This window comes from Platichthys flesus, chromosome 3 (assembly GCF_949316205.1).
Source record: "Platichthys flesus chromosome 3, fPlaFle2.1, whole genome shotgun sequence".
Classification (NCBI taxonomy): Eukaryota; Metazoa; Chordata; class Actinopteri; order Pleuronectiformes; family Pleuronectidae; genus Platichthys; species Platichthys flesus.
In genome coordinates, this window is record NC_084947.1 from 17311573 (window position 1) to 17336261 (window position 24689).

General features: G+C 41.8%; 1 protein-coding gene across 9 annotated transcripts; it reads right to left on the minus strand.

Annotated features, from left to right (window-relative positions):
* Nucleotides 1-486: 486 nt before the first annotated feature.
* On the minus strand, nucleotides 487-23798 carry sorbs3 (sorbin and SH3 domain containing 3). Of its 9 annotated transcripts, none has more exons than XM_062382479.1 (22): nucleotides 23765-23798; nucleotides 15339-15411; nucleotides 14404-14592; nucleotides 14136-14208; nucleotides 13374-13507; nucleotides 12718-12781; nucleotides 11699-11737; nucleotides 11521-11608; nucleotides 10136-10244; nucleotides 8881-8934; nucleotides 8626-8733; nucleotides 7922-7965; nucleotides 6219-6289; nucleotides 5574-5635; nucleotides 5409-5455; nucleotides 5159-5273; nucleotides 4942-5067; nucleotides 2817-3359; nucleotides 2582-2685; nucleotides 2362-2468; nucleotides 2003-2038; nucleotides 487-1900 (listed from the first exon to the last, which is right to left on the minus strand). In XM_062382479.1, exons 2-22 carry the CDS (start codon nucleotides 15348-15350, stop codon nucleotides 1839-1841), a joined length of 2187 nt encoding a protein of 728 aa, XP_062238463.1. In that variant the 5' UTR covers nucleotides 15351-15411; nucleotides 23765-23798; the 3' UTR covers nucleotides 487-1838. The 9 variants fall into 9 exon arrangements, with proteins under 9 accessions (XP_062238463.1, XP_062238525.1, XP_062238472.1 ...); XM_062382541.1 differs by lacking the exon at nucleotides 23765-23798 and adding an exon at nucleotides 20699-21031 and having other exon boundaries at nucleotides 3258-3359; XM_062382488.1 differs by lacking the exon at nucleotides 23765-23798 and adding an exon at nucleotides 20699-21026 and having other exon boundaries at nucleotides 6219-6286.
* Nucleotides 23799-24689: the final 891 nt, after the last annotated feature.

The window sequence follows — 24689 nt, forward strand, 5'->3', positions numbered from 1 at the left end:
ATAATTTTAACAATCGATTTGCGGATGTATTCAGTTATGTATTTATTTACTATTTATTTTACATGTATTCATGTATTTCTACATTGTTTAATACATGTATTTATTAATTTCTACATCTTTAAATTTTATTTATACATGCCTCTTGAACAGCATATTTAAAGTCCACCATTGAATTTCTTAAAATTCTGATCAGTTGTCACTTTGACTCAAATGTTAACAGGTTAGATTAGTGGTCAAAGATCAAAGGTCATGTTGACCTCCTATGAGTCTGGAAGTAAATGTATGTAGACACATGGTGACATAAAACTGCAGGGCACTATTTCTAGTTATTTCATGAGCTTGAAAATTCCAAAATGAAATAAATAATTGTCGTGTGATACGTGATTATATTTTAATATTCCATATGAAAGTCTGTATTTCCCTTTGGTCAGGTTCACATATGCTGTAGGTGAATTAATACTGAAAGAAACACACAAGAACACAAACTAATTTCAACATCACTCTGTAATGTATAACTGCTTTAGAAAAATACGTACCATACATATGAGTTTTTGTAAAGCAAATATATATTATACTTTTAATTGGATAAATGTTACAGTCTGTACAATCATCCCCTCTGTCTACTAAATATGAATCATTATACATGATTTTTACAGTGAAATCATGAATATATCATATCAAATAAGATGACTTCATGATGAGGATTTGAAATTAGGCTTAGAGAGAAAGCACTCATCAAACGCTGCACTGGCACAAACGTAAGTGATTTTCTGAATATTATTCAGAGTGTCGATGTTTACTCCCTAAGCAGCAGAGAGAAAACACTGTGGAAGCAGTGGTAGCAAATGTGGCAGAAATACATAGGGGCTGGAGGGGCTGTTGTTCAGTGCAGGATCGGAATTTTTTTTATGTTATGGACGGTTGGATTTGGCACATACAACTAAATCGTTAAGCGTTTGCTGTGAAGGAAAATAATTAACTTAGACCTTTTAAACACAGATGATCGGTTACAACTTTCAGAGTTGTTGCATATTTTCCTATTCTATTACAGCACAGAACATGATCCACCTCGTAGTTTTCACATTTGGCATTTCACAACATAGCTTGATGGACAAACATTACACAAAAAAGGTAGCTCTGCGAATAATGAACACATTTCTTTAGAAACAAGTGCATGCATAAATTATATTTCCTCTTCTGCAAAGCCTTATAGAAGGCTGGAAACTTATCTCAAAATGTCATCTACAGATGTTCATGTTGTTTCTGCAATCTTGGCCAGGGTATTTTCAGAGATCTGAAAGAGAATCTGAGGGGATATATATGGAGGAAACATTAGTAATCCGACAAATGCACAAACTGAAATATACCATCCTCATTCAAAACTCTCTGCAGTGGTTTGTGACAGGACTAAATGCAGCCTCATACTGTAATTGGACATTGGAAGGAATCATGCTGCTCAGTGGGAAGGAATGCAAATTTTCCTGCAGCAAAAGTCCCTGGAACAAAAACGACTGTTTGCTTCTGAAACTGTATCATCAGCATTCATTATTTCCTCTCTAATCGTGTCTGTGAAAACATTCTCCAAGTCTCAGAGCAACACACACACACACGTTAGCACACACTCATGCAGGGAGGTGAGGCACCACACAGGGTCCCGGCCTTGACCTCTGCTCTCAGAGGCAGAGGGGACATGCAGGTTTGACTGAACCAGGCTCTGGAGTGAGGTGGTGGGTGACGGAATGAGGACAAGCTGCAGGATTCAGAGCAGGATCTGCTGGAGTGATTATTTGAGCTCTCGTGAGTCTAGATGGACGTGGGCAAGCAATGAAACCTGGAAGTCAAACTGGTGCCACATAGTTCCCGGGAAAAGTCCCAAAAGCACGAGTCCGTTCTGACGTACCTACAGAGAAGAGAGCACAAGTTGTGGTCAAACATTCTAAACACACACATTCAGGGACATATTGAAAATCTAAAACAATGTACAGTTTACTGTGCCAATTACATCTGCAATGTTGAATGGTGTCCACTAGAGGGGGATCTGTCACCGCAAAACGTTTCAATATTGATTATCTTTGAAAAATACTTCACTGCCACAGAGATTTATTTAATAATTTGTGTGTGTGTGAAATTTAAATTTGTGTTTTTATTGATAGTAAGCTACTTTCCACATTGCTGTACAATCTACAGAAGGGAAAAGTAAAGGAAAAACCTGAATAAATTACAAATCTTGGGGACCAACAACAAGGAAATTGTGCCATTAATTTGTCACCCATCTTTAAATAAGCCCCACTTCACTGTATTGTTTCCTAAGGACATATATTTATGGAGTTAAAGCTTGAGAATAACTCTCTTTATTCTTACCTACAAACCAGCCATCATCACATTTCTCCATCACTTGTACAATGTCTCCTTCTCTGAGCTCCAACTCATCTGAATTCTGTGGTCTGTAGTTGTAAACAGCTTTGTATCTAAAATGAAGATCATAAAATAGACAAACGTTCTGAGCCACACATTCAACAAAGCTGTAAAACCTGGTCTGTACTGCAACAATGTGAAGAAATAATTAAATCTCAAGACGTACGGTTTGCGTTGCCCCACTGATGTAGCGACGTCGTTTGGGAAGTGTGTTTGCAGACGGGAGTTGACATGTGGATTAGACGGAGCAGCTTGGTTTGGTATTGAACCCTAGAAATACAGAAACCTCATGTCAGGCATTAGGACATGAGGAATGATGAGCCACACTCTGGTCAACATAAACAGTAACACCATAGTTGAGTATGTGCAGCGACTTTCTCAGAGAGGCAGTAAGAGCAGACCTGCGAGGGTTCAGTGTATCTGGACGTGTTCACTGCCGTAGCTCCTGCTCTTTGTGAGGATACTGATGACTGAGTGGAGGGTGAAACTGCTCTAGGTGCGGAGCTCTGGTTAGCCAAGTGTGTCCATGCCAAGTTGTTGTTCTGGTTGGTGGGTGAAGCAGTTTTGTAGGTGCTGTGCGGCCAGTGATTTGCCATTTCTTTGGGTGTGGCTGTCTGAGTGGGGGAGCGTGACTGTGACACTTGGCTGCTGTAAAATACAGGTGAAGATGGCATCAAGGGGGAGTGCTCAGGTCTAGGGCTGAGGGAGGTGGGGGAAAATGGTGAACGTGGACAGGGTGAGTGGAGTGGACGTCCTGGACTCTGGGGTCCAGGGGAGACGGGAGACATGGGGCCTGGTGAGTAGTCGTCTGTGGAGTATTTTGTGCGAGGCATCTTGTTGACCTGGACGTAATTGACCGGGAAGATGCCGCTCCGGCTGGTCCCTGTGATCCTCCCCTCCAACCACTTTTCATCGACTTGCCTGGTAATATTGATCACCTCACCCTGAGGTGAAAATAAAGAGGATTTTGAACAGTTAGTGTTTACACATACAGTTTGAAGTATCTCACATTGCAAACCTGCAAAATGTCTAGGTTCTAACAGCATGAAGCTACTATTCATTGCTCACATTTTATACAGCATAAGTGTACCACTGGTGCAAATAGTTTGATATTTTGGGAAATATGTTTATTACTCATGGATTTATATGCAATATCATTGGTTAGGCTATATCCTGACCACTAATTAGTCCATGGGGGCAATGACTGATATTTTAAGGGCTTCCTGGGTAGAAAGCGGGTGTCCGGGATGTTTTATGTTCACCGAACAATGTTAACAGTCCAAGAAAATTTCTTTTAACACATGAGTTGAACGTTTCTCCATACACAAAACAAACTGTGATACTTTAGGTCCAGATAACATTTTGGCTGATCTCTATTATCAGGTATTTGTGTGAATATGCTTAAATTAAAAAGCTGATAGCCAATCTATTTTTGTCGATGTGTTGCACAACTTTATCACTTAACACGGACTGTTTACCTGCAGGCAACCCAAACCTTTTCAAACATGACTGCTCAAACTAGAAATGGACACCAGAGGGCTCCCTGCTCCAATATATCTATAATCTTGTCCCTCACCTACAGATTCTGCAGATTCACATGTAGAATCTCTTGCTAGAGATTAGCAAATATGAAGCTACAGCTGGGAGGAAGTTAGCTTAGTTTAGCACAAACCCTGGAAACAGGTTCCGATCTGAGACTGTATATAAAGTTGGACGACATGAGCTTACAGCTTGAAATCATAACAATGTTACAGGTCAGTTTATGAGCTGAGGCTCTAGTTGAGAGATTTTGTAACTACTTAGTTTGGAGATTTATACAAACATTTATTGGCATAAACAGGTAGCCTACTTATGACAAATGGAAAGAATAATCTTACAGAAAATGAGATGAGAAAAATTATACCAAAAATACAGCCCAAGATTTCAGCGGTTTAGCTTAATTTTTCATTAAGACTGTAAACCGGAGAAGCATCTAATCCAACAACCAGTGCCTCCAACGTTCACTTATAAACAAGCTAACACGAAAAAGCATCATTGTCTTTAATTTGTATATCATGTCAAAAACACCATGCTAAAACATTCTATAAACTACCTGAATCTCTGGTCAATGTATCTGTTCTAAATATTCATGCCTCACAAGGCCTTATATTAATATATGGATATTGTGCTGTCTTGCTATGTGTTTATTGTTGTCATATTGTTCCTTTTGAGCTGTTGCCTTTGCTTTCATGTCAAGCAGGCCCTATTTATGTGTCTTTAGTTTTCATTATATTAATATTTGTCTGTATTTTCAATGCTTTTATTCTTGACGTATGCAGTTGTATTCCCTGCACAGGAACTACAGATGAAAATAAGCCACTGTGGCTCACTCTGACATATTTTCATAAATGTTATCAATATACACTGTCCCTTTCAAATAAAGTAATAAAGTAAAGTAACAGCTGCTAACAGCCTTTGTAACTTCTCGATGATGAAGGAAAGCGTCTTCCTGTCTATGGCTGCTCCAATGAATGTGATGTAACTCACTTTACGAAAAGACAGTTCAACTGGTAGGTCGCCGTTGAAGTTGAATAGAGCCACAGCTTCTCCATAGTCCAACACCTGGAGAGTGGGAGACTTGATAGGTGTCGGCTTCTCGGTAGGAGGAACAATCTATGATTAAAAAAAGAAAAGTATTTAATCACATGGGCTCAGAATATAAAAAACACACTGCAAATCCAATGTGAGAGATGAAATAAGTCACCTCTACATAAGATGTGGGGAAAATGCCGGCTCTTCCATGATGTTCTCCCTCAAACCAGTTGGCATCGACCTGCCTGTGGATGTAAACAATGTCTCCCTTGTGCAGAGTGAGCTCCCTAAAGAAAAGAAGAAGTCAATTTAGATTTAATCTAGAGTTTTAAATTTGACATTTCTATAACTTCATTTTTCTTTTCAATGATGTAAATGAGCAGGAATGTGAGACTATTATACTAGCTCACAGTGGAACTCACTTGGGAGATTGAGCCTGGAAATTGAACTTGGCTCTCGCTGCTTTCATCTGGAAAAAAAATTAGATCAGACGCCCTCATTACATAAACAATTTAGAATCTATTCAGATCATAAAAACAAAAATCTGAAAATTTCCCAGCTGTTACACAAAGGTCTCAGAAACACACCTTCTTCTCGTCTTTCTTAGGCGGCAGCTCCATGGTTTCATTTGCAGGGAAGAGACGTTCTACTGTAGAGCACAGTAAGAGGCACGGAGGTATGAGTGGAGTCTTAAACATGCTACTTTGTTCCGCACATGTTTTTGAATGTGTCGCTATAAATGAAATCACACCCTTGACGGCCAAAGTTCTAAAGGGGTCTTGTAATTTCCAGAAAAACAATTGGGAAAGCTTATCTTTAATCTGCTCTTTTGAGTTTCACTTCCTTTTTTTTTGTGGGCTTCCTCCCCACCCATCTGCATCTGAAGCGCTTTCTCTTTCTACAGGAGAAAAACTGCAAAAGCTTTCCGTGCTACCATCAGCCTCATTTTAAATGTGAAATACTAGAAAAGGAGACGACAGAGGCAATGAAAGAGGATCGTGAGGCCGTCAGACTACATTCGATTACTGCAAGATTGTATCAGATATATGCAGCCTGATCCACTGAAGGCCGGCTCGATGACAGTGCATGTTTTCTTGTGTGGGTTCAAGAAACTTGTGGAGAGTACTGACAGGAATAGACTTTAAATAAGGGTTCTTTTCAAAATCATTATCAAATGGTACCGTTGGTTAAATTTGCATGTGTGTTGGGGAGAAGAAAAACTCTTTGTTTACCATATGTGGGAGCAGAAGCCAGTGACGTGCCGACGGAGCGATGGACGGGCTGCTGTGATGCTGGGAAACTGCTGGAAAAGTCAGGAAATGATTAGCTTCTGATGTTTATACTACTGTCAGTGTGTCCGCGAATGAGGAGGAAGGGGTTTCTGATTATATCAAAGGGCAGACAGAAACACACACACTCCTTGTTGTAAGGACATGTTTTTATAATCCATGTTTTAACCATAGGTTTTAACTTAGTTTAAGCTTAGGTTAAGTTAAGGTTAAGCCTAAGGTTAAGGTTAAGGTTAAGGTTAAGGTTAAGGTTAAGGCTAAGGTTATGGTTATGGTTAAGGGTAAGGGTAAGGGTAAGGGTAAGGGTAAGGTTAAGGGTTACAGTTGGGCAAGTAGTAAAAAATTTTAAGGTTAGAGTAAGTCTCCAGGAAATTAATCAACATATCCTGTGAAGACATGACTGTGTGTTGTTTTCCTGCAGAAATTCACAGCTGCTGGATTTAATACATTGTACAGAGATGAGACAAGCAATCACACAGCCTAAAAGGACATGACGATGATACTGTGTGTCTCATGTTGTTATCGTTCAACAGAGAATCTGGATTAGATGAGGTTTGCAATTTAAAATTATCCTCACAATCCAAGAAACTCAATTCATGATCAGAATCACGGGTCTGTTCTTTTTTTTTGCCCGAGTTAAGAATGAACCAAAAGCCCAAAGCTTCCTGCCGGGCTTCCTCCCAACTCATTTGCATATTTTCAGCCTGTGTCTGAAATGATTCCAGGGTCTGCAGCTGGATGCCTGCACACACACACACACATACGCACGCATGCATACACACACACATGCACACACATACACACATACACACACACACACACACAACTTTTCTGGATAACAGGAAACTGCAAAAACAAATGGACTGTTTCTTAGCTTGCTGATGCAAGATTTAATTTCATACGTCCTTAGCAACAAACTCTTAAAAACGTTAAAGCCCCTTGTACCACCTCCCCAGTGAGGTCAAAACCCATGAGATCAACTTCGCAAACAACAGCGAGAATCCGCCAAGAATTCCTCACACACACACGGGGAGAAATGTGGAATGCTGTCTGCTGTTTGAAGCCACAAATACTGTAGTTGAGCTTGTTAAAGCTCACCAGCCTCCTAACAGCGCCTAACGCAGAGAGTCAGCTGATCAACTAACAGGTAGCCCGCAAAGCAATACTGCTTGTTCCAATCACGGTATTCGGTTTCCTAAAGCAGGAAGCAATGGGCAGTTTCTTCTGATTGATGAAGCGTTATCAAAGTAGATTAAGAAGCAGGGTGTTGTACTCGGAGCTCTGTTATGTGGAGAATGACCAAGGCCTCTATATTAACCTGCCCTGAATGTCTCCCTATAATACAACCACCACTTTAGTAACTGCAATGCATCTCCATCTAAAATAGGATTTACATTTAACTATCATTAAAACTAATTTCAGTTACTCAGGCACCCTTCCCCCTGGACTCCACTTGTCCACTTGTTGATGATTAAACTACATCATGGAAGCCCGGAGAGATAAGTCTTTCAATGGAATCTATTGTAGAAACATACATTTTGATTAATGAAAACATGGTTGAAGAGTCAGTGAAGTCATCATAACAAACTCTTTATCACTCGGAGTGATCACACCACATTGCTTTCTTCAGGAATGTTGCCACTGACCTGTAGTTTGCGGTTTCAGCTGCTGGATCCCTGCCCCTGGCCTCCTGCAAGCACAGTGAGCATTAAACACACAGCACTTCTGTATCCCACAGCTCGGAGGAAATCTCACAACAACTCAGACAAGTAGAGGTGCTGACCACTCCCATGGGAGCAAGAAATCCCCTGGGTCCTATCCTCCTCGTGCTAGAAACAGCACCACTCATCATCTGTCTTGGCTGCATATGATCTCAGAAAAAATGTCTACCCATGAAGCTGATAAGATAAGACAAGAATCAGGCATAGCATGGGAATCTACAAAAAAAAGATTGTCAGGGTTACTTCTCAGCTGTTAGGGGATTGTAAAAAGAATTTCAGAATCATAATTTGGATTTAAAGAAACGATTTGACTGATTTGAAAAGTTCTTCCTCTTTTGGCAGCCAGATCTACATTTGCTGAGGGGGGCGGGTTGTTTGGGGGTGGGCGGCGTGCAGGCGGGTGATATACACAGCAGATCAATCGGAGTGCAAGGCAGGCAGGCGATATCAGGGCTGTCATCCAGGGAGAAACATGTCAGACGTGATCAAAGCTTTAGCAAGCAGAAGGATCTCACTGAAACACAGGCTCTCATTGGGAGTGGGAGGGGGGTGAGAGTGGAGGTAGGATTCTGATAGATTGAGGAAGGAGGGATGCTTCAGCAGAGAGAGTCAGGAGGGGGGCTCAGTACCTCACCCCGGCCTTGACGCTGCTTCTTCTGGGAAAGCGTCCTCTCCAGGCCCTGGATCTCAGAGTCCAACTCAGCCTCAAATCGACTCAGCTCAGAGACCAGACTGGCCTGAGCCAAGAGGAATGGTGGCAACAATTAAAACAGAAGTACAGAGTCTGGTGTTTGGAGCTAATGGTGTCCCTGATTGAAAGGTTTAAAAATTAGGTTTAAAAAGCCCCGAAAGACAGAAATGAAAGTAGTGTTGAAGCTGCTCACCTCAATAGAAGGAGGATTTGGTTTCTCAGGCTGAATCTTCGAGGACAAATACGTCTGAGGACATAAAAAAAAGATGGTCACTGAGGAGAAGTTGCTGTTGTCACAAAGTCAACCAAACTTAATTCATCTTGCTCACATACGCCTGCCAATCAAGGCTGGATTACCAACCACTCAACGTGAGGTAACTGTCCCAGGGCCACAGGAATCGAAGGGCCAATTATAAAAAAGTTGTTTGGGTGTTTTCACCAATATCAACCAATTGACACCATAGAGGGGCTTTGTGAGACATTAGAAATATTTCACAGTTTTCTGAGGGAACATATCATTAATGCTGAAAAAATTCTGTCTGGTTAAGTGCTGCAAATGAATCTACTCTTAAGACTCTTCTCTCTTTCTTTTTATTTGTAAAAGCCTTTTAATGTGTCTCGGACTGCCAAGACCCTCCCCTCGATGGAAGTTATCCTCATTACCTGCCGTGGCCCTGTGAAGCAGCACACACCTGATATGGTCAGTTTTTTCTTTTTTTTTTTAAATGTCGTCCAAAGGATAGAACATTGGCCACTGTCATAGAGAGGAAATTAAATGAGTCCCCGTGCTGTGAGCCATTACACACCACAAGAGGTTAACACCATAATACAGATCACAAGACACTTCAGCTCTCGTGGGGGAGTGGAAACAAAGATTCCTTTACTTCACAAGCGCAGACACGCGGCACAATGTGCACCAGATCGGGGACAATGTTGCAAGAGCCGTTAGCAAAACTCGGGAAGTGGGTTTTTAAACAAAGAGATACTAGACGGCTGCACGCACAGTTACTGCAAGACAATAAAGTACAACCAAAGAGGTAAATAAAAACTACATGAGTCAACGTGTCAAACAGCCTTTCAGTGTAGAAACGCCACTAAAAATACTTTGATTGTGTCTTTTCTTGCCTGTAAATGAATGAAAGAATTGAAGGAGTGAGCACACCTGTGGTAAGCAACAGGCACCCTGGTGAATGATCACAGTTATTAAAGAGTTATTAGAACGCTCGCGTGAGAAGATGCACCACAAGGGCTTAAAGTCTTAATCCTGAAAGAAAAAGGTGCACATCCTCAAACCTGTTTTTGAGATCCACACTGGAGTAAAGACTACAAGACTACAAGTGGCATTCCTGTGAACGCTGAGTAAATACGGAGGTCAAAGGGTCACACAGAGGCATTTTATTCTGCTGGAATCAGAGTGACATCAGAACTGACTGCATGTGAGGTCATACCTTGCTCTGGATCTCTGAAGTGCTGCTCCTTCCCGGTTCAAAGTCGAATATGCTCTTCGGTTGAGGGTGCTGCTTTCCCAGGTCTGACAGCTTATCTACATCCTCGCTCCTGAAATATAACACCCCACGCACACACACACACACACACACACACCATGGACGGCAACTTAATCATGGCCTCATTGTGAGCGCCTGTAAAAACAAATCCAAACTTGTCTCTCCCACACGTTTTCCCTCCACTCTGCCTGAGTTTTGGTTGGTTATTCAGGTGAAGACGTCACCTGCAGCCTTTATCTGATGAGAAGTGGGAATGCATATGGGTGTATGTGTAGTCTTCTAGGAGTTGAAAGAAATTGAAAACTATTGCAAAAAATAAACAACAGTGTGCGCTTAAATCTCTTCTCTTGTTAAACCTTCAGAATTCAGCATTTCAGGGGTTTTGTTAGGCTGTATAAAGCCAGGCACAACTGTACCATATATATCATATAAATGTATATATATATGCTTTTCTAGACTTGATGGCCACTTAAAGCCCTTTAACTTTAACAGTTTTGTCTTCCACACATGCATACAGTGCATTTACATACAGCACTGTCTATATAACACATCGCTTATACATTGTTGTTACAGCCGTCAGGGCCACATCAGCATTTGGAATGGAGGAGACTGGGGCTGAACCGCTGACCTCCTGACCTGCTCTATCTCCACAACCACAGCCACCCAAAGTATAATGTATATAGACCTTGTATAAAGATGGATGACATATACATTTCCTCCCATGCACTATTCCAAAATGGAGCTTAAATATGTCATTTATAGATATCTCGTTTCACCACATTGGTTTAGCATCAATTGTTTTTTGACATTCAAATTTTAGTTATGTCTATTTGAAATTTAATTCATGTGTCTATATTGCAGCCAGCCACCAGGTGGCACTTGTTGTTTCCACTGTTAGTAAGCTGTAAACTCTGTTGTCCATCTTTATATACAGTCTTAGATCTGTACTCATTTACAGTCTTTGTACTAAGCTAAGCTAACTGGATGCTGCTTTAGTTACATATTCATACTGTATCAGAAGAGTCACTAAGCAAGAGTAAAATGCCACAACATGCCTGTTCCTTAAAGTTTGCCTACTTCCTCTGAGCCCTCCTCTGCGTGTGCTATGGGGATCAGGGTTACATTTTCTTACCACAGTGTAAAAATATGTTGCTCAGGTTGACGCACGACTTTATTAAATTGCCCTGAAAATGAGTTATTGTCAATCTGTCGGCATGTGCCGTGTGATGCTCTGGCAATTTGCCTCCGTCTTCTCTCCAGTGCATGCTGGGATATGTTAATCCACCCTGTGACCCTGAAGCAGTCATATCAAATCAGTGCCAACTCACCAGTCTGGTAGAGCGCCATACGGTGTCAGTCTGAACAGATTCTTGTCTGTGTCGTTGCTTTCTTCTGTGCTGGCGGATAACTGGAGCCCTGCAGATCAGTGCAGATTAGTCTTGAGTATAGAGTGATAATGGATCCATGGACAAGGACAACAATGTGGACTTTGGTGAATTCACTTACGTTCGGCTGACCACTGCTCAGAATCCTCCAGCTCAGGCTCTAGTAAACAAATACAAGACCCTTTTTTGAGAGCTTTGATAAATCACTCAAATTATCATACTTGTACATTCACTAATACTCACTTACCAACACAACCTGGATTTGTCTTGTAGTGAGACCTAACCACTTTTAGTGTAGTTTAAGTTTAGCTCAGTGTCATCAGTAATGAATGTATAAAATAAAACATACTTATTCACATTCCATGAATGAATAAGGAGCAGGAAGGAGGAAAAACTAACATCGCCTGCCCCACTAACATAAATTAAATAACATGAATACAGATGGCAATCACTTTCTTTATTTCCATTATTTTAACAAATCACAAAATGAATCAATTATACTAAATCATTATCTATAATTATCACATAAATATCACTCAATTAGTTCATCTGTTTCATTTGTTTTTTATTTTTGATTGTCCGGAGAATTCCACATCTTCACACGTAAATATCGTGCAGGGAATATCGGCTTCAATGTAAGGCCTGCAAATGGACATTTTAAATTATAGTTCCTATTATGGTTTGATATTATTGTAATCAACCTCTGTAGATTTTCATGTATCCTCTACAAGTGGTGTGTTCACATGATGAGTTACACAGCAGCCGTATTGTCAGTGCTTTGAAAATGTGTTATTGTTGAAGAAGACAAATCACAGAGGCAGACACGTCCCACTAAAACCTCCTCTCTGCTGTGATGGTGCCATCAACCACACAAATAACAAGGAATGTGTTTTCTATTGCGCAACACGTAACCGAGAAAATGATGAGCTCAATTTTCGGGGGGGCTGGGATCAGAACTGGGGTTATTGTCAGATATAATGAAAAAAATGACATCAAACTTGAGGGATGTTTCAATTATGACTCATTTTGCCTTTGCACTGGATCCCCTCAGCTGTTCCTGACACTGACGGAGAGGAATTCACTCTGGATTTGAGTGAGTGAGAGGAGGAGGAGGAGGAGAAGGAGGAGGAACATGCTTACCCTCTGGCTTCTTGTGGATCTGTCTGAACATGCTCTTGTACCAGTCTCTGGGCTTGTTCACACTCTGGTATAAGAACAGAGGGGAGGTGCACAAAGTCAACAAACCTGTCGAATAAGGCTTTGAGAAATGTAACATATAGGATATATTATACACATATTTAGACTACAAATACTGTTGACTACAAATGTTGTTATATGCCTCCGTCAACCAGTGCAGTTTCAGATTACAAACATTTATGTCAATCAATCTAAACGACAACTCGTCAAAAGTTAAAGTAATTCCCAGAAAAACAAAGACAGAGTTTAAAGATGAAGTTCAAGAGGTGAATACCTTGATTGTGAACCCATGACCGTGAACTTATATTATCCAAATCTTGATTAAAGCAGAAAGTTTGTGCAAGATTTGTGAAATGTGTCACCACTACCTGTGCCTTTGATCTTACACCACCAAAATTGAATCAGTTCATCTTTGAGTTAAAGTGAGTTATTCTGGGCATTCTCGAGAAATCGCGTTCACAAAAATGGCACGGCAAGACAACGTGAGAACATAATGCCTCCAGTAACTGGCTATGAGGGGTGCGAAGGCGTAAACATTAATTTTCAAAGATAAATCGAAGCTTGTGTTTTATTTTGCGTAGTGTTTTTTGGGGTCTTACGGATCTGGAGGCGATGGGCATCCCAGTTTCATCCACTGGACCGATTCCAGAGAACTTGATGAGCCGCTCCTCCCTGGTTGGAGTCCAGCTGCGTGGTAGAGTGGAGGAGCCATGGTCACCATTGGACAGTCCACCTGAGTTACAGTCACAACAATGCGATTTTAGTATTTATGTCGTAACATTTCATTATTGAAATTTGTTAAATTCATGTGAAGTACGAAACCATTTATGAGCTTCTATCTAAGAATAAACCCTGGTTATGTTTTAATTGTCCTAAGATGTTATATATTTCCTGATATGGCCTTGCTCTTCTTTAATGTGTACTCCGATGATCATTCCCAAATGAAGGGATTACATTGACTGTTTTTACTGAGCTCAGTTAATTAAATTTTTCTCAAGATGCACCTACAACATGGAACAACACACAGAACAATCCAAAACTCAACCAAAGTTTTTTGGTTTACTGTAATTTAAGTTATTTTATCTTACCGTATTTTTCCTCTGGCTGTTCTTGTTTTAATGGATATATATGTTTTAAATTAAATTGTGGCTACTGTATTTATTCCTAAGACTTTTACTTTTGCTCTTACTTTTCCTATTTAGAAAACATTTTAAGTTCTTATTGTCTTAAACTTGGTATCTTGGAAAGTTTATTTTTCCTAGCTATATTAAAAGTGAGGTCTCTACCTCAATGTATTCCCCAAACCAAAAGTTCAATGAATGAATGAATGATTTAAGGAATGAATGAATTAACATTTTTACCATGCAACTGTGAGGGGCCATAATATGATCCAAAGCTGAGGACTGTTGGGCCACTTCCATTCACTTCTGAAACCTGGAGAAAAGAAGCAGAATCAATTAGAACAGTCAAAATACATGTCCATAATGTAAATGACAGCTGATTGTTAAAGAAATGTCCATGGCTGTGATGCTTTAGTTTACCACAGGGAGGAGCACTTGTTTACTGAATCTCACTCTCGCCACCTCAGGGTTGTTATTATCACAGCCTGCAGGACATTTCTGTTAATACCTTGAACTCTCCAGATGGCAGTCTAGCTGAGCTGAAAGGGCTCAAGGGAGGAGTAGGGAGTCCAGGGGAGATGACCACCTCATGGGTCATCTCTGGAGAAGTTAGTATCTGCTGCCCTGATGAAAATCCAGCCTCCCTGGAGTAGATCAGCCGGGAGCCATTTGGATCGCCAACAACTTCCGTAAGTTGCTAAACATGTATGAAAAGTGGAAATATGGATGAGCAACATCAATGTATGAACTTTGCTCCTGTCGTGTCCTCCTGCTGGCCCTGGGTAAACACCACGCTCTGTAGGAGGTCATGTGGACCTGTTAGGGGCTCAGCTATTCTCCAGAGAATAACTGAGCATTGTGGGGGAGCCTCTGATGAAAAGGCCTCTAATTTATTTAAAGCAGGAGAAGTGGGAAGTGGTGTTCCACCCACTTCATCATCTCTCTGGCCACAACGGCAGAAAGGCCTCATTCAAGGTGCAGAGTGGGGGCATTGAAACAGGAGAGCACCATTATGGGCTCATTAACTCCCTATTCACCTTGCTCTGCTATTCTCCAGCCAGAGGGCGGAGCCGGGCCGGGGAGGTTGGGAAAGGGTCGTCGATGGCAACCCTAAAGTCCAGCAGGGCTAGGAGTCGTTTTGTGGTTACCATGGTGATCTTTTTTACCTCCCTCCCACTCATGATGGGCAGTCTAGCTCTTCTATTGGAACACTACATATTTCAATCAGGTGCTACGGTCACTCTGTGCGGTCGCGGGGTCATGGGGGTCATGGGAAAGCCCCCGTGCCTCTCATCTTCAGTGGCTAGTGGGAGAATTGTTGTCTGCACTAATGGCACATTGTTGAAGTGACACTGGACTTGACTGACTTGTTCTCCCTGGTTATTCTGGACATTCTGACAGTTGTAAAAGAGTTTTAAATGAAATATTAAAAAGTGGTTTTACCTGAGACTGCATGTGATCTGTGTAAGTCCTTGTGTGATGGATATCAAGTTCTTCTTCACAGCTTCAAAATAATCTGCACAGACATAGAGAATGCAAACATTTTAATGTGTAATTGCACTTTTTTAATTTTAATCAAAATATTTTCCAAATTCTTTCATTCATTAATTTTAAAATATTTAATCAGTGTTTTAAAAAAAGTAACTGATATATATGAAGGTCCATTCTGAATCTCGCTTTTTAAGTCAAAGTCTCCATATCATGAATCCCATTTTACATCATGGGCAGAGCGACAACTGTTCCATTATCCCATTGCTCCAGTATTCAAAAGAGGGAAAGTTAGCGTCACCCACTTTTTCCCTGTTTCCATGACACCCCCCCCCCCCCCAAAAAAAAAAAAACAACGATGGTGACGCACATGACTGCCTCATTATTCCCAGTCATACAATGGTGTAATAAGCTGGACTTGAGGGGGAGTGGATGATGGAGAAGATCAGCTACTGAAAGTGGAGACCGCTGATCTATGAAGAAAAAATGCAGCCTTACACCCCCCTTCCCCTCCTCAACCCTACCCTCGACATGATAGTTTATATGCTCTGGTGAAATCTAAGGCTTTGTAGCTTGTCAAGACAGTAATAACCAAGTGTGAGCCGGGCTATGATAGGCTGAGAGTTTGCTCTGAGGAGTTTTCTATGTGGCATTTGCAGCTGAACATTTGGGTCTATAATGTGTGGTCAAGACTGAGAAAACTACACTACACTGAGCCAGCTGATTATCCATCTAACAATAAGGAACACTGCATACTTTCTAATGGCTGCTGAGGGTTTATACCAGATCTCTCCTGAGGAGGCTGCTGCTCAGCTGGAAGGCCCCATCACACTGATGAACAAATAACTGGGTGACTTCATTGGTATTTTGAAGAATTATTATCTCCACACATGCCTCTTCAGTTTAGAAAACAAAAAGTTCCTTTTCTACCTCGCCACTGCTGCCATTCAAGCTTCAGCAGTAGCTGCTGGACTCCATGACAGCTGTTTACCATATTCATGGTTTTCAAAACGGGTGTGGCCACATTTGCAAATGTACTCAAGATTCTTTATTATCATTGTACTGCTGCAAACAAAAACCCAATAAAATTGTCATGTATTTATAATTTACAAGTATTCATAAGATGAAGCACTCCACCAGTGTAATGTTGCAATTCTGTGCAGTTCCACAAGACACTGAAGCCACAGTGGCTTAGAGGACCTGAACCTCCCAAAACACTGGATTTCCCATTATGGAAGGGAAAATGATCCTCCCCGCTTCTAAAATTACCTTCAAACTCAACACTGAATTTTTGGTGAGACTGAGATTTTGTTTGCATGTAAATAATAATAATAATGATAATAATAATAATAACAATAGTAATGATAATAATAATAATAATAATAGTAATGATAATAATAATATTAACACGTCAAATGAATTGACTTATCTATTTTTTTTAATTAATCGTTGTTTTATCCTGTTTTATTATTTTATCATTATTATCACATGGATGTGTGTGCAAGTTTAAATTGTTCCAGTTTTCCATATGCAAGATATTTTTCGGCTTAATCTCTGGATAGTTGGAGCAAGTTGGGATGCTTATATCTTTTATATACAACCTGTAAAATAAACTGATATGGAATTCCGTATTTCAGTATATTATTACTAGAGCCACTCAGAAGTCTACAATCTAAATCTCCCTGCCCCATGGAAGTTGCATCCTGATGTCTGAACTTTGTCATAACAGTGTGTCTGTGTCTTATTTATGTGGGGAGAAAAAATTGTGGCGAGAAAGACTCCAGCACCGCACACATTCCCCCTTCGACAAACACAATCCTACCTAATAAGGAAATATCAGTGTTGATATCGAGCAAAGAAAACCCCTGTCCAGAAGTCTGGCTCTCCCTGGGTTTCTCTGAATGCTCAGTGCATTCTTATGTAATTACTGCGACTCAGTAGCGGAGGCGGCTTTGGGCCTTCACATGGGAGACAGGGCTCCAGAATTGGCCGTGTGAGCCCTTGATGCTATCGTCAGAAATATGTGGACGTTAGAGAAGAGGTATTTACAAGTCAAACCCCTGCTAGGTGAGACCTCCATTATCACCACTGGGTCGGTTTTGTGATGGAAGAAAAACGGAGCCATAAAAGGCCCATGTGATGAGAAGAAGAAGTCCTGCTTCAGACAAGCTTTCACCACACCAGTGTCTTGCGCTGAAAACGATTCTCATTCAGCATTCTGCTCTTGTTTCACATTTTAGCCCACAACAGGGCAAATGAGGACTTGCAAAATGAGAATCAAGGGATTTTATATGGAAAATTCTGCCTCTGTTCCGAGGAAACTCATCCGGTCTCGACCAGATGTTAACCTCAGTAAACTTAGAAACAGAAGTCTAAATACCGTCATCTATTTAAAATGAAACATTTCTGTTATGAGATCAAAAATAAACTTGTTTTACTTTGGAGGTTGGGAATTCTTTTCCTCGTCTTTTTATCTTAAAGGAGCGGATGTGGAATCAGACTGTTATCTGAAGCTGCTGAGCCAAACTGACTCAGCAGCGCCAAGGTCGGTGAACTTCACCACACCCCTGAGACACCTCTGAATCACCGTGGGACGTTTCCACAAAATCATTCCATTGACATTGAGTGGAAAATAACAAGCTATATTCACTTGCTATACTTAAATACGTTTTTCATATATCTTTCCCAGGTAAATGTATTTTCTGATTCTATTCACTTTTACTTTACTCCATATACATTAAGAGTAAATATTTGTACTTTCTATATTCTACTACATGTTTACAATACATGTTCAGTTTATATCTTTTTTAAAGTAACCAATAACCAGAGGGGTATAAGTTCAATGATCTATCAGAGCAGGGGAGGTAACATTAGACCCCGCCCCCTGCAGCAACTGCATCACTGGTGAAGAAACACTTCAGACACTCAGCCATTATCAACAACTATTAATAATTAGAGTCTTTTTTATCCATCAATTCTTTCATCCATCATTTATAAATCTGTTATCTTTATCACTTATCTGTTTCGAATTGCCAAGGAAGCTGGAGACAATCCCAGCTAGCATTGGGCGAGAGCCAGGATAAAACCTGGACAGGTTGCCAGCATAAGAGTCTGTACTCGACTTATCAAACAAAATATACCCTTAGGCGCAATTAATGATGTAGTAGTACATTGGGGAAGAAGCTAATCTCAGCAAGTATTGACTTTTATAAGAAGAAAAACTATTTTACTTGAGTAGATTTCTTTTCTTTTTATTTGAATACTTCCTCCTCTACTGCCAGTACTACTCAAAGCTCAACTTGTGCATTACCTATAATGCTCTTTATTTATACAGACGGATGAGAGCAGGTCTGTCTTCCTCCTCCTCCACCACATACTGAGCTTCACGCATTGTTCTCACCAAGAACGAGGCTGTCAAGGTGATCACGTACGCCCTCAGGAATATATGTCCCAAACCTCTAGGATCTGTTGGATCAGGAAAGTCACAAGCTGTGGTCAGATGGAGGATCATGTTGTCCATAAATCACAGTGTTGGAGAATGTGTTGGTGAAGAGCCGGGACAATGGACTTAAATAAAACACACAAGAGTGAACTGAGCTGATCTGCATTCATTAGCACGAGTGATCTCTTCAGCTTCTGTGGAAGGGTGCTGAGCGGTTAATCATTGACTCCATGAGGTTGCACTCTGCTGCACCGTAAAAATCCTATACACAGGTTTACACAATGAAAACCTGCCAAATATGAGCTCAATATTTGCTGAAGGTGTTCATTCCAAACACCGTTATTGTGCACTCTTAAAAAAACAGTGCAAACAGATTCGGATCCTCTAATAAAGTATTTACTTCTTGGATATTACCCAAGAACAAGGTGACGGGTAAAGTCTTATCACCCGTTTGTGTGAACACTCACTTAATGATACTGCTGCCAAACAAGTTACATAACAAGGTTATAAAAGTGAAGCGATGCTGCATTAAAAAGAGGTGAAAGGAAATTGCAGGCACCTTTGGTGGATTAAAAAAAAGCTGGCATTTATTTCTAAACACTTGAAGTGTCTGCGGTTTACTTGAGGGATGTTTAGGGTCCTTCGAGGCCGATAGCACAACCACGCTTGCCCTTCTTGCAACTTCGCAGATGTGTGTACACAGCCCATAAAAGGTCCTGGAGCTGCAAGTCCATGATATGAAGTTATTGGGGGGGATACACACATTTATCAGGATGGGTGTATTTCACCACCTTGTATGGTGCTCCTCCAAGCCTGAGCCCCAGGAGGAGTCACAGTCAGTATGCTTCTTGTCAATGGAGATGCTGCATGTTCCCAGGAGGAGCTGCACGCCAATAAATCACAACCTCTTTTCTCGGAGAGGAGCCCAACAGTGGGACTGAAGCGCTGTGTAGTTTTATCAGCTTGGCTAATCCCTGAAAATAAAATCTGCCAGAAGAAGCACAGGAAAAATACACGCTCGAAACACAGTATCCAGAGGAACACGTCACAAATCCTCACGCCTGTCATCTTGTATCTTGAAAGCTGAGGGCGGTTGGTGGATATGAGCGCTGGCAGCTGGACCCCTCAGTAATATCACAAAGGGAATCAGAGTCTGCTGTGGAAATCACCCTGACAGTAAGGGGAGCCTCCAGTGATGCCTGCACAGTCCAGGGGCCGTGAGGGTTGATATCTGGGACGGTGTGGCCTAGTGGTTAGAGTGGTGGCTCTCCAACAAGAAGGTTGCCGGTTCAAACCCCACTCTCTTCTATCTGCATGCCGAAGTGTCCTTGGCAAGATACTGAACCCCTAAATGGCCCCTCATAAATGTTGATTGTACTAATTGTAAGTCGCTTACATGTCAGCCAAATGACATGTAATATCTGCTCAAAGGGACGGCATGTTGGGAAACACTCCCCACTGTGCCCCCTCTCTTTGATGGGTCACAGAACCAACTCTGAACCAGCCCTAGCAGCTAAACCAGCCCTGAATGAGTATCTCCAGGTTCACGCTGGTGGATAACAGGTAACTTCTGTCTGTCTTTCTGTGCTCAACTCAGAGCTGGTTTCCCACAATCCTCTTTAAACATCAAGACTACACACATCACATTGGTCAGCTTGTTTTCAGGTGCCCTGCAAAGGCATCCCTCTAGCTCTTGGGTTAGGCCGCACCACTAATCCTGCGGAGCAGCGTGTACAAGCCCTGAGCAGTCAGCATCAACCTGGGACAACAGGTTACTCAACCTTGAAAAACACAGTTGCAAAATAGCCAAACAGAAGTAAGTTCCCATGCAGTCACAATGTTGTATGTCACTCATAGGAAAGAGGGCACTCACCTTCAAAGCTGCAGCTGAAGCCTCTCTCTCTCTCTCTCTTTCTCTCTCTCTCTCTCTGTCCTGCACGTAAGCAACACCGCTGACCGTCCCGGCTCCTTACCCCTCTCACTCATGAAACTGGCCAGGACACCAAGCTCCCTCTCTCTTTATCTCCTTCTCTCTCTCTCTCTCTCTCTCTCTCTCTCTCTCTCTCTCTCTCTCTCCCTCTCACGTTGAGCCCTTGCTCTGCCTGCCACCACGAAGGACTTCCCGGTTGACAGGCATCACCATGGCAACCCACCTCGGCCCCCGTTTAAAAGCCACCCAGTCTCTTGGCCCGTCAGTCCGGGGCACCTCCTTCACTGAAGCAGCCCTATTGTTTTGCGATAAGGTGATATTTCACAGCTCAGGGTTAACCAAGGGGGAATTCAAATAGTTCATCACCTCCACTGCCCAGACACTGACCAATGACTTCATGGACCGCCTCCTAACTTTATCTCTCCCATGCCCAGCCCCTCTCCCTGTGTGTATGTGTGTGTGTGTGTGTGTCCAAAGGCCAGGTCTCAGGCACGAAAGGAGAATAGGAGCTCTGTCTGTTCTAGTAGCTCTGGAAGTGTTTGGGAGTCTTAACTCAACAACATCTAATCAACCGCTGACACCACAAGTCCTGTAGACTTTTCTCACATGATCACACACACACCAGCAGTAGTAACGAGAAGGAACAACAAAGATTAAAAAACTGTTTGCTCTTTTTACAGCAAATTATTATCCAAGTTGAGGATGCAATGAGTGTATTGATAAGACAATTTCAAGTAGGACAGTTGCAGACTTTAAAGCCTGCCACAATCAAAAAGGAATGGAGCACATCTTCAAATCCCGTTGGCGCTCCAGCGTGCACCACTTTCCCAAATAAAACCAGGATGACCAGTTTGCCCACATTTCTTGCCAATAGAGACGAACAACTGCAGAACCTGAAATCTAACCTGCTGACAGGCTAGTTTTTTGCACTGAGGGTGCAGCAGGATGACTGGGTGACAAGGTCCACGGTGCAGGTGAGTGATCCGCTCACCTGCTGACAAACACAGCCAGCTGTTCACTCACATGTCATGTAAGTCCTGGCAAAAACCTTCATGAAAAAAGACGGGAAAAATGTTACATGGAAGTGTGTATGTGTGTGTGTGTTAGTGTCCAGGTATTACTGGTGTTTTGGGGACCTAAAGCTGTTTAACACATTATGGGGACTTATGGTGACAAATGACAAGTCCTCATAACGTAAATCCAATACATTTTAAGACATGTTTTATGGTTCGTTTACATTAAGGTTGACATTAGGTTTAAGTTAAGTTGAGGTTAAGGTTTGGTTAAGGGTTAGGGTTAGGCAAATGGTAACTATGGTTAGAGTAAATACGCATGAAAACCATGTTAAAAGTCAATGTGTTGTCCCTTGAAGACATGGAGACATAATTGTGCGTGCATGCTGTGTGTGTGTGTGTGTGTGTGTGTGTGTGTGTGTGTGTGTGTGTGTGTGTGTGTGAGTGTGTGTGTATATGTGTGTGTTTGTGTGTGTTCTGCCCAGTTCCACCTTGAAATTGAAGTCCTCAGCTTTTTTCAATAATTCAGTGGTCTGGCTTGGTGGAGCGGGGCAGATATCCATTTACTGAGCCTGTATTCCTCACTGGGTTGTTTTTGCCAAACAGTTGAGCTGCTGAACCTGAAGCGGCGAACCGGACCAGCTAAGGCTTCAGCTCCGGAGGCTCCCCCTTCATAATCTGTGTCCCGCTGCAGCAAACCTTCTCCCGCTGTGACCACATCTGACACCCTGCCACTCCGCAGCTAACAGGGTCTAAATGAGGTAATCACGCAAGCTGTGATTGCTACTTTGGCCTTATACTCGACACGTCTCCCACACTGGATCCTTGTCTCTTTGCCAAACAAAGACAGGGCATTTATTACAGGGAAACACTGTCAGTACAGGAGGACAGAGCCCTGACCCCAACCCTTAGCCCAACTGCTCACATTGATGGATTCCAGCACAGTTCTGCATAAAAGCCCACCACACAGAGGTATGTGCCAGTACGTTACGGCAGAAGCTCATTAAAAATCCTGACAGCAGAAGATTCCAGCAAGTGAATAAACCATGATATAAATCTGTTATGCAATCAAAAATGTTGTTTCTCAACGACTACAGCCCTGGGCTCTCTCTTTTTACCAGCTTCTTAATACTCAGAGAAAACAAGAGACAGCAAGTCTGCGAAAATCACAAGATAAAATCATAATTAAATAGGAAGATATAAGCAAAGAGATACAAGTTCACAGATAAACGAGCCGCGGAGCACAGATAAGGAGCAGCACTGGACATCATGCACACACTGCTGTATGTGTCATTCATACCACAGGTTGCTCTCTGAGGTACGACTTGTGGAATGTCTCTGAGAACAAACACAAAAGCATCAGGGTTTATTTTAGCAGTAAACAACATTCTTCTGAGCTGTGCACGTCCCAAGACTCACAGCGTAGGACGACGAGGACAAACATCTCGGGGATAGTCATAAATCCTCATGGGACCTGCTGCTCATAAGATTCTCACTTTGAGAAGTTTGGTGAAAAAAATCGCAGTGGAAAATATTCACTGACGCAAATGTTCCATAAAACACCACAACGAGGAGGCAGCTACACAGCCCCATACATACAATCAAATATTTGGCAATAATGAAATAAAGTCCCTCTCATATACCCTCATGCCATTTTCCATATAATCACTTCCAGTGAAGCTCACCAACGTTCCTAGGGGAAATAAATTATCACAACAATGACAAAGGTCAAAGATAAACAGCTCTGTCTATTTCATCTCAGTGGTTTCCAGTGATATTAAATCTCCAGTGATGAAGGATAACAACAACAACAACATGAAGCTCAAATCTGTGTCAGGATCAGTGCAACTCAAATCTACTCAATCACAACTCCAGTCTGTCACATGACGAGAACAGAGGAAAAGAAAATTAAACTTATTTTTGAAGGGTGAAGATATATTTCCCTGTGATACAAATGCTTTAGTTCGAGTGGCAGCACAAGCTGTGTGGTACTTACAGGCGAGTGCAGGCCGGTCTCCTCAGTACAGACGGAGAGGGGAAGTGAATGAAAAAGAAGGAGGGAACCACTGCTGCTCTTCTTTCTCTCTCCCACACACTCCCTCCCTTTTTTCTTTTTCTAAGACCAACACAGTGTCTTTTCTCTTTGGTGAATGATTCAGCGTGGGCCTGAATGTTTGACTGGGTGCTTGTAGGAGTGTGTGTGTGTGTGTGTGTGTGTGTGTGTGTGTGTGTGTGTGTGTGTGTGTGAAAGTCATCATAGAGAAGGCACTCAGTAATAGTTTCCATCCACAGCTGGAAATAATAGAGCTTCCCATACAGGCCCAGGCTCAGTGGTCCGCCCTCCAGTGTTTCACATGCAGCGGAAGAGGAGGCGATCTCCACAGCAAACTCAATAAATAGGCCTGAGTGACACATACATAATAATGGCATCAGTCACTGTCTTTAGATGTGGGGTCACTTTCATATCTAGCCAAAAATCTTTTCTAGAAGATCCAGATGTTTCAGATTTCTTTCTCACCTGCCACATTGCAAAGTCAATCGGGACATCCAGAAGAGAGAACACACACACACACACACACACACACACACACACACACACACACACACACAAACACATGCACAAACTCAAAGATTCATTCATGTCTCCAGACAACATTAAACTGACTTACATTGATTACCTGGAGATTTACTCTTATCTTATTTACTACTTGCCTACCCCACACCCTTATCCTAACCTTAATCTCAAACTTAACCTTAGTGTTAACCCACTCTAAGGTTACCAAAACCCTCATATCCTAAGCCAAATCTTAACCCTAACATATAAGCAATCCAATAACCCCTAACCCTAACCTAACAAGAAGCTAAACGTAAACATAAACCCTAATTTAACCCTTACCTTTATCTTTAACATTATATTTGGG

Bases quoted from the DNA above. Each gene is read 5' to 3' on its own strand.
- sorbs3 (XM_062382479.1), bottom strand. The intron at 10,245-11,520 runs GTGAGTTGGCAC...GTTATATTTCAG, and splicing joins TATGGCGCTCTACCAGACTG to GAGCGAGGATGTAGATAAGC. The intron at 5,636-6,218 runs GTAAACAAAGAG...TGTGCTCTACAG, and splicing joins GGCTTCTGCTCCCACATATG to TAGAACGTCTCTTCCCTGCA.